We start from the raw sequence: 9884 nt of genomic DNA, 5'->3' as shown, positions 1-9884 counted from the left end.
AATCTCCTGAGCGACAATTTCCCGCCCTTGAGCGACAATTTCCCCCCGCTTGGTGAAGCTGCAGTTGCCATCCACCCCATTCCTTCCTTCAGCTACGACCGTGACTTTGTTCGATACACGCCGGAAGTTATGAGAGCAATCCGGGACGGAATTTCAATCCAATAACACCCATCCAGGACGGAAGTGGAAGACTCGAGGAACAAAACCACAAGGCAAGCTGGGCACCTCTTGATGCTGACCATCTCATAGTGCTGACCATCTCATAGTGCTGACCATCTCCTGATGCTGGTCGCCTGCCTCTAAATTCTAAAGCCCGAGGCTGAATCGCCAGAGAGCCTTTTAGGCCACACAAAGGTCAGCGACCTGGACCTGAGCCAAGGTCCGGCAGCAAGACGGCCCTGACTGCCCGCAACCGCCGCCCTTCGAGGCGCCAAACGCTGTCGCTTTTTCTTTTTTATGTAACTATGCCAAACAGCGACCACCTCTTCCATCCTCACCAACCTGAAGCGAACAACGAAGCACAAGTGATCGAAGGACAAGTGGGTAATGGAGTAGATGGAAAGCATTACAACCGACGGTATAAGCAAAGACCTTATGGCGAAAGATCTTATGGCGAAAGATCTTATGGCGAAAGAGCCAATGGCGAACAAATGGACCGACGCTGGGCTGGCGCCGTAGATAGGAAGCCGGGAACAGAAGGCGCAGCAGATAGTAACTATGGCCGAGCCGGTGGTGACGATAAAATGCACCAGCAAGGGCGGCAACAAGGTAGACAACAACAAGGTGGCTTCCGTAACCGCTATCCTCGAGGGGCCAAGTATCGGGGACCTAAAACACAGCTAAAGGATCCTTATCAGAACGCAACAGACCTAATCATAGTTACCGACCCCTACCAGCAGGGCAACCGAAGACAGGAGGGTCTCTCCTCATCTTCTTCTTCAAATGCGCCCACAACTACCACTGCGATCACGCCCGCAGTTACCCAGGGCGTGGACCTCACCCAGGGCGTGGACCCGACACTCGCTATGGAACTCACACAGCGTGTCGAAAACACACAGGATAGCCGCCCCCAAGCCGGTGTGGCACCCAGTATGGCACCACGTGTGGCACCGAGTGTGGCACCAGGGGTTGCACCAGGTGTGGCACCGGCCATCGTGCAGAGCAGCGATACGACTGAGAGTAGCGAAGCCGGGGCAGCCGTGAGGAAGGAGTACGTGGCGCGTTCATATAACTCGAAGGAGGCGGTCCTGCACGGCGCCAGTCAGGCGCCTTACAGCGAATACGCCGCATACGCTGCTTACGGTGCTCCGGCGGCCTTCGGCACTGGGTACGTAGGCGCCAACGGACTGTCAACGGGGTTGTACCCCGGAGCAATGGCTTCTAGCGCAGTGCGCTCCGGTGCCGTGACCTCAGGACCGGTGTTTACTGCAGGGGGGCTCCCTCCGGGCGCTCTCGCCGTGCATGGAGGGGCAGGCACAATGCCCTCCGCGGTGCACGGAGGGGCAATGCCCGTGGTGGCAGTGCCTGCTGGAGAAGAGTACTTTAGTGCGTACTTGGACGATGCGACGCCGACGCCGAATGGTGCGAGTCGTCAGCGTTTATTGTTGGGTACCTTGGCAAAGTTGTTGAGTCGTGAAGGCGTGGCTGCAGACCCGCACCTGTCGGCTGCTCTGGTCCAGTTGGGCAAGAAGCGGCGCGGCTCCGAGAGGTCAGGCGGCCCTGCAGGGTCGGGAGGGCCGGGACAAGCGGTGGCCTTACCGGTGGAGGCGTTGTTGAAGCACCCGGCATTGCCGCAGCTAACGGCGAACGAGCTGCACAAACTGCTGGCGGAATTGGTCAAGGACGAATTAATCGAAATGAGTGGGAACGGCCAGGCCATCCTACCGCTCATGCAGACCAAACGCCGCACGGTCATCATCCGGGACCCACGGGAACAAGACAACGCTTACCATGAATTTATTTTGAAGGTGTGTCCACACATCACCCACCCTTCAGACGTACTTGGCGTCTACGCCGTCGTGAACCCTTTCAGCTCCGCCGTATTCATCACCTTCCGCACTGAGGAACTCGCTCAGAAGGCCGCTCTCTGGCTGAACGGCCGCAACTTCAATGGTCAAACCCTTCGAGTTGCAATCAAAAATGAATCGCAGTACTCACTCTGCCAACTTATGCCATCTACCGCGACACAAGGAGTAGCTCAGGGCATGGCCCAGGGCGTTGCTCCGGGCATGAGCCAGGGCGTGGCCCAGGGCGTAGCTCAGGGTGTGCCCCAGAGTGTGGCTCAGGGTATGCCCCGAACCGTGACCCAGGGTATGCCACAAAGCGTAGCCCCGGGTATGGCCAGGAACGCACCCCAAAGCATGGCTCAAGGCCTGGCCCAGGGCGCGGCTCAAGGCATGGCCCAGGGCGCGGCTCAAGGCATGGCTCAAGGCGTGCCTGGGCCATTTGGAACGAGCAACCCCGGAGCTCCAACTCGGCCGTCAAACGGATATTTGCCGTACAATGCTAGTAAGGGGGCCGGATCTAACGTCTCTGTCTACTCTACGGCTGCGGGTGCGGCGCAATTTGGTGCCGGTCAATTTGGTATCCCCACACTGCAGTTCAGTAATGCGGCGCAGCCCTTTGGGAGCAGTGCGGGGCAGGCGTGTGGGGTAGCGTCTTATGGAGGTACTGCGTATGGGCTGGACGGCAATCAGTTCACCAACCGGAGTGGCCAGTATGCCGGTCGAAATTACGTTAATCGAAGTGGTCAGTATGGAAATCGAAGTGGTCAGTATGGAAACGGAAATGGGCAGTACGCGGCAGGGAGCGGTCAACATACGGCCGGGAGTGCAACCGGAAGCGTATCCCCATACGGTGAGGGCGGTGAGTTGGGGATGTACGGGTTGGACGACCCGGCGGAGTTCCCCCCTTTAGATGGGGGCATGCGTCGTTAAAGCAACGAAAAATGTGTGACTAAGATGTCCGGATTTTTGGAGCAAGCAAAACAGGTTGTGGCTCAGAATTACAGGAAGCTGGGTGGTTTATTGGCCAATGGTGCTGATCAGAAGGTATCATTAGCCTGGCATGCCCAAGGGGACCTAGATCGACAACCGTCAGCACACCGGGTGAGGTACGAACAAGACTTGCCTAACCGCGAACCCTACTCACGTGCTGAGACGGGGGTGAGCACGGGCAGCAAACCGTTCACCTACACGTACTCCCAAGCGTCTTCGCTTGATATGAGGGAGGTTCTCGAAGCCTCGTCCGCATATGTGCCTGCCTGCATTCCCCGAGAGGGGCACCTGCACTTCCTACGAGCAACTCCGGAGGTGCAGAGACAACTGATTAGAGAAGCCAAGAAACCTGAACATGTTACCATTGGTTATAAGCCCTTTGTGCAATCACAAACGAAAGGAAGAGGTGGAGAGGTCAAGTGCTTCTGCCAAGAAATGGGCACATGTCCTTTATGCCCACAACAGGACATACTAAGACAATTCCCCAACTTCAATGGAGGTGTGTTCCAGCTCTTCCCATCCGATCAAGGATGGTTCGAGCACAAAAAAGTTACAGAGTCGCTATACGACTATTCCAAAGAAAAGGGTCTCCTGCCGAAACTCGTTCTCGTTGACCTCCCCCCGACCCACTTGGAAACCGGGAAGAAAAAACAAACCTCCTTCAGAGCTCCCCCCGCCCAGCCCAAGAAGGAGGAACAACCCAAAAAGCAGGAACAACCCCAAAAGGAGGAAGAACTCAAAACTGAGGAACAAGAAGAGAGCCAGGGCCAAGATGACCACCGTTTAATTTCTGAACTAACTACTGCGGATACAGCTCAGCAGTCTTAAACATTTTTTTCTAGTTACCAACTAATCTTGCGACGTTTCATTCAGCGACATAGACAACAGGCATAGCTCTAAACAACTGACCTAGAGAACAGGTGTGTATGTAGAAGGTCTAGACAGACACGGAATGTATGTCCAGAAGACAGACACAGAAGGCTTCAGAACGCATCCCATCTAGGCACCGACGCGGTGATAGTGACTGACGAATACTGGCCACTTCAGTGAGTCGGACATGTCCATTCGTTTGCTGACGCCTACTTCGCTAGACAAAATGGTTCCATCTGCAACTCCTTTCCAGAAAGTGATTTTGCTAGGTAGGCATGGTTGCACGTGCGCCACTGAATCTTGCGCCAGATGGATCACGATGTCTTCGTTCGAGCATGGTAGGTTATTCTTCATCCCGGGGAAGAGTGTGTGCCGAATGAGCCTGTACTCGTTGTCTGCCCGAAGTTCGGCCATGGAGGGTAGAAATGTGTTCGTTAACACCTTGGCAATTTCCAGAGCGTTCGAAGGCACTTTAGCACCCGTCTTGGACTTGTAAAATTCGACAAGTTGGCAGTGGTACATCTGCGCGTCGGTAAGCTGTTGCCATTTCAGTCCGTGACTTCTGCACCACTGTTGATCGTGTTGGCTGAACTCGAAGAGCACGTTGCCTAACGTCATAAAGTCTCCTTCGGACACCGCGAAGTACAATTGGTTCAGTCTCAATCGATCGATTTTGGAAACCCCACTCCGCGTCTCCTCGAAAGGATGCGGACATTTCAACAGCATCGCCGATATTGCCGCCGCTTCACCGACACATCCGGCCTCCTCCGAGTTGGTCATTAAAGCCGCCAACCACTCGTCTTCCAAAAGCCCTAGCCATCCCATAAAGTTGTAGCACCTGGTCTCTACTAACCCTCCGATGCCGTTAACACAACCGGTATTGGCAAGCAATTGCAGCACACCCTCCACCACAGGAGCGAAAGGCAACTTGGGCAAAACTAGTTTGCCATATATCGATCCTACCCCGTCCATCACCTCTCCTCCAACGTTCTTATCGATGTTCCCACCGGTACTAGGTCTTAACAGAGACATAAGGAGTGAGGGAATGATAAGTGACGCGTTGGCTGAGGATGGACTTCCGACAGTGGATGTTGAGTCACTAATCATGTCTTCCGAAGCACACACGAAATACTCCACATCCACGTCGTCGCCTTCCTTTCGACGGCCGTTAGCGAGCCTTGTTAAACGGCGGCCAGAGAACCTGCCTGCAGCCGCCGTGCGGGTTAAAAGGTCGTCAGACGTTAGCTGACTGGTGATGTTGTATTGTAGCTGATTGTTCCACGGAAATTTGGTTGACACCGTCTGCAATCCCATGTCAATGACCACGTCCACATCTTGAGGGAAAAAGTATGGGGCGCTTTGCAGCAGCGTGTGAGACGTTATCGTCAGGTCTCTGGCCCCTCGCCTGCCTGGATGCCTTTGCCGTAGAAATAAATTTAGGATAGCTTGCGGGCCAGAATCTTCGGTCACCATGTGCACAAACAGCTGGCGCTGGGCCACCAAGTTAGCGCTGTTAGCATAGGCAGCGAACCGGGTTCTCACAGTCTCCGCGTACGTATGATTTGGACACACAAACATCCAGTTCAAGCGCGTAGCCAACTGATCGTCCTCCAATAAACTTATGGCTGCATTGATCGCGCGCTTCACACGATCTCTGCTCCAGTCACCCGCCTCCGCGGGGTCCAGGTAATGCAGCTGGATCGACCTTCGCTCCTCCTCATAAGCAATTTTCACCAACTCATCGTTCCAGTATCCAATGCTGGCATACGACAATGGCTTTCCCAACCTTTCCACCAACAAGCTTAAGTCATTCTCATCAAGGCTATCAGGATCAGGGCTATTCGGGCTCAGCCCTTCAGGAAGGGCAGCTCGGTGGTTCCCAGTCCGAATGAATCTCGGCGAACCCAGTTGCTCTACTTCTGTCTCTGACATAATATACTCCTCGTCAGAAACTCTTGTCTTTTCGTCTGGAACGTGGCGCCGACCGGTCCTCATTGAAGCTTCATCCCCGTCCATTAAATCCCCACTTCCGTAGGCATGACGACGCCCATTGCCATCTGGGCCATAATTCCCGCGGTTGCTATCGTTGACGTGGTACCCATGATTACTATCATTGCCATGATACCCATGGTTCCTGCGGCTATCATTCCTATGGTAATCACCCCCACGATAGCTATAATTTCCCGGACTATCCGTAGGGGCTGGAGGTCTCCAGTCACGACCTCCTCTATCTCGATCTTCTCCATCCAGACCTGCTTCTCGGCGGTGTAATTCGTCATAGTTTCTTCTTTGCCTGTTCCTGTGGCTCTGCAACTGTGCTCGTCGCAGCTCCCGCTCTCTTTCGCGGCCGAAAACGCCGCTCCGAATGTTCTTGGGCAACGGGACATAGCCGTCGAACTGGGAACGCTTTTGAGTGCGCTCATGGGGGTCATCTCGGCGGTAACATTCACCTTCCCGAAAACGAAAGTCCTTCTCGGCTGCTGGAGCCGCAGGGCTTGGGGAAGCGGTGGTTCGGTCAGGTTCTTGGGTTGCGGATGTCACAACGGGAAGTGCGTTACTGTTAGGACTGGTGTGCTCCCTGACTCGCAACACAGACTCCCACTGGGCTTCGCGGGAGCCAATGGCCTGTTCATGCTCGCGCTTCCGAAATTTCCGTTCCTCCACATATGCGTTCAGAAAAGGAAGTTCATGCAAGCCGGTTCCGTCTACAGGACCCGCCACTGAGGAAGACAGGGCCCCCGAGCCGTGGGTGGCGGAGCCGTGGGTGGCGGAGCCGTGAGTGGCCGAGCCGTGGGGGGCCGAGCCGTGGGGGGCCGAGCCGTGGGTGCGATATTCAGCAACTGGGGCAGGATTTCCGACTTTGTGACCGTTGACATCTTTTCCTGCCGCAGCTACTGAATAGGCCATGGCAAGATTGAGGGCTGTTAATCCGAGAGCCCCGCAAACGATTTGTATTTTGGGGTTTATGATTGACTCGTATCTCTGGAGCAAAGGGACTACGGCGTTGAACTCATCACATCCGTCCAACTGGAGTAGTTCCACGACCCAGTAACCCTCCGACAATGCCACGTGATATGACGCTTGCGGTTCCGATGATCCTACGTATTGTAGGCCAAGGAGTATCCGGACAAGCATGGACATGTCCGTGCATATGATTTGTGTGTCAGACGTACAGTCGGATTCTTCGGGCAGAAGCAGGCTTACATGGCCTGCGTCTTTACGTTTTACTTGGTACATGAGCGCAGCTTCCAAACGCGTTTTGCATACTACCAGCTTCCGTTCCAGTTGACGGTCCTCTCGGTCGTTGTCGCTGTGCTGACCATGGCGTTGGTCTTGGAGAGGTATACGGATACATATGATCATTTCTCTCTGGGTACCGGCATACGGTTAATTGAAAAGAATGGGGTAGCCATGCTGGTGGGGAGGGTTGTAAAACTTTGGTTCGCAAGAAGGGCAAGCAAGGGTTTGTTCGGATAGCGTTGTTCGGGGGCGAATAGCGTTGTCCAAAAATGCATTTATGGGAGGCAGGCTCACATCAGCGGTTTTAGCTATATGCAAAAGGCATATATTGGTGACGCTCCGGAGTCCTTTGACGACGATTATCGAGATATGTTATCCCGCTATGGCCACGGCGGTGTTGTTGATGTTGAGGTCGAGTGACTCGGACAAGCCCAAGCAAAATACCTTGAGGGCCGGGTCTGGGTCGGAGTATATTTGTTGGTCTACCATATGGGCTACAGTCTTCCTAAGTTCGAATCTGAAGTTTGTTCAAACGGTAATGGAGGAGAAAGAGAGTAAGGTGCGAGAGTTTATTCAGATATACGGAGCTTCCGAGACAGCCTATTGGGCGAGTCATTACCTGTCCATTGGTCTGTTTGCGGTTGTGCAGTCGCTGTTGGTGTGTGCAGTCACAATGGCATTTTTGGGGTTGTCTGGCGTCAACAACGGTTTTGTGACCTACGTCTCGCTCTTTTGCTTGATCGTTTGCTTCGAAGTCAGCTGCGTATCAACAGGCATCCTAGCCACCTCATTTACAGATAGTGCGCGCGCATCACTCTTCATCTTCGGCACTGTCTACATTGTCATGATGGTACCCTACCTCAAGGCCGTACACGACGTCGAACGCGGAGATTCATCCCGTATTGGGGGCTGGGATATGTTCATGTCGCCACAGAGTGCCCTCGTGTGCGGCCTCGACCAACTCCTTGGCGGCTTCATCAGCCCGGCCGCCTACGACTACGAAGACATCAGTCGTTGTGACACACCTCAGGCCGTACTCTACCTCCTTTATCTTCTTGACGGCTTGGTGTATGCCATGCTGGGCTGGTACCTTCACCAAATCCGCCCCGGCCAAATGGGCATTCCCAGACGCTGGGATTTCATATTCCGATCCTCCTATTGGAACAAAGCAGAAGCCCTCCAACCCCGCAGGAAGGTCTGGGCCCAAGCACAGGTCTTTGTCCCTCCACAAAACCAGTCAGACCTCTTTGAACCAGATGACAACGACCTACCACGACTCGGACACACCTCCAGCCGCCCTCCCTCACGAGAGACACTTACGCCCGGCCGCCCGCCAACTGACCAACTCGCCACCTATCCAAGCCTGGGCCGGCTAGATGAGAATGTCGCCGCACACACAAACCGACCTCTACACATTGGTACGCATACAAGACCTGCCAAGTCCAACGAGTCGACCATCGCAGACCTGGTCCGCGACACCGTTGGAAATGAGAACGTCAACGGTATCAACCTCAACCCACAGTATTCTCAGGTACACGGGTCGGAAGTGAACGGGCGGAATATTCAGGGTCTGAAAACGAGTGCGCTGAACACGAGCGCGCTGGACACGAGTGCGCTGAACACGAGCGCGCTGAATGCGAGTGCGCTGAATGCGAGTGCGCTGAATGCGAGTGCGCTGAATGCGAGCGCGAGTCTGAATATGTTAGGTCGGAGCGGCGGTCGCATTTCTACCACTCAATCGCCGGGCCCGAGTATACGGGGTACGCGCGAGCGGTCGAAGCAGGGTCCAGCGCCAGGTACGCCACGGATGCCGTTGATAATAGTGGATCAGGTGCATAAGATTTACGTTACGAGGCGTGTGAGCTGGCAGCGGCTGAAGAACTGGGTGAAGCGGAAGTTGGACATCGGGCTGATCCAGCCTCCTTCGGGGCAGCATGTGTTGAAAGGAATCTCATTTCGGGTATGCGCAGGGCAGCTTGTGGTTTTCATGGGGCGCAATGGATCGGGCGCGAGCACGTTACTGTCGATAATTGGCGGTCTGCAAGACGCAACTTCGGGAAACGTGTTCATTTCCGGGCATGATATACACCGTCACGTTTCAGCTGCAAGACGCCGCATCGGTTATTGTCCACAAACCAACTTCTTCCTGGACCGTATGACAATCGGTGAACAAATGAGCTTCGCTGCCACACTGAAAGGCGTACCCCGACACATAGCCAACTGTGACATTGAGGTCACACTCAGAATGCTGGAACTCTACGACAAAATCGACTGGCTCCCCCACAGACTCTCACACGGCGAAAAGAAACGTGTAGCCATCGCAATGGCGCTTATTGGCAACCCCCGATGCATTGTTATCGACGATCTTAGTACTGGCTTGGATGTCCTTTCACGCCGAGTCATTTGGCGCACTCTGCGCGAACTGAAGCAAAACCGCGCTATTGTCGTCAGCACACACTGCCCTAACGAAGCTGACTTCATCGCAGACAAATTGGGAGTACTCGAAGGCGGCACTCTCAAGGCACTCGGTAGTCCACTCTTCCTCAAAACACGCTTCGACGACGGCTACTGTCTTTCACTCTACGACAGCGGAAGAATCGAAAATCTGAGCTCCAAGTTATTGTCTGTCATTGGCGACTATTCCACTGATATCGTACCCGCATCCGCGTACGGGATACAGCTATCCTACAAGCTACCTTATAAGTGCACAAGACATATACCTACCATTCTTCAAATCCTTGAACAAAAACAAAAGTACGTCCAACCCCCCCCCCCCCT

The 9884-nt window shown here is 54.4% G+C and overlaps 5 protein-coding genes across 5 annotated transcripts; 3 read left to right on the top strand and 2 right to left on the bottom strand.

The window, feature by feature from the left end:
• Positions 1-464: 464 nt before the first annotated feature.
• Positions 465-2936, top strand: GNI_029680 (hypothetical protein; the record flags this gene model as incomplete). Its single annotated transcript, XM_011130836.1, has 1 exon — positions 465-2936. The coding sequence occupies one exon, from the start codon at positions 465-467 to the stop codon at positions 2934-2936; it is 2472 nt and encodes an 823-aa protein (XP_011129138.1).
• Positions 2937-2960: 24 nt separating this feature from the next.
• Positions 2961-3824, top strand: GNI_029670 (hypothetical protein; the record flags this gene model as incomplete). The annotated part of the gene is made up of 1 exon (XM_011130835.1): positions 2961-3824. The coding sequence occupies one exon, from the start codon at positions 2961-2963 to the stop codon at positions 3822-3824; it is 864 nt and encodes a 287-aa protein (XP_011129137.1).
• Positions 3825-3995: 171 nt separating this feature from the next.
• GNI_029660 (hypothetical protein) lies at positions 3996-5798 on the bottom strand (the record flags this gene model as incomplete). Its single annotated transcript, XM_011130834.1, has 1 exon — positions 3996-5798. The coding sequence occupies one exon, from the start codon at positions 5796-5798 to the stop codon at positions 3996-3998; it is 1803 nt and encodes a 600-aa protein (XP_011129136.1).
• An 83-nt stretch (positions 5799-5881) lies between these two features.
• GNI_029650 (putative transmembrane protein) lies at positions 5882-6145 on the bottom strand (the record flags this gene model as incomplete). Its single annotated transcript, XM_011130833.1, has 1 exon — positions 5882-6145. One exon carries the CDS (start codon positions 6143-6145, stop codon positions 5882-5884), a length of 264 nt encoding a protein of 87 aa, XP_011129135.1.
• Positions 6146-6831: 686 nt separating this feature from the next.
• GNI_029640 (ATP-binding ABC transporter) lies at positions 6832-9860 on the top strand (the record flags this gene model as incomplete). Its single annotated transcript, XM_011130832.1, has 3 exons — positions 6832-6914; positions 7034-7207; positions 7395-9860. Coding segments are annotated over 3 exons (2723 nt in total), but the record flags the coding sequence as incomplete, so codon positions are not given.
• Positions 9861-9884: the final 24 nt, after the last annotated feature.

The sequence above is a fragment of the Gregarina niphandrodes genome (genome assembly GCF_000223845.1).
Source record: "Gregarina niphandrodes unplaced genomic scaffold scaffold00004, whole genome shotgun sequence".
Lineage (NCBI taxonomy): Eukaryota > Apicomplexa > Conoidasida > Eugregarinorida > Gregarinidae > Gregarina > Gregarina niphandrodes.
This window is presented reverse-complemented; position numbering and strand designations above follow the sequence as displayed.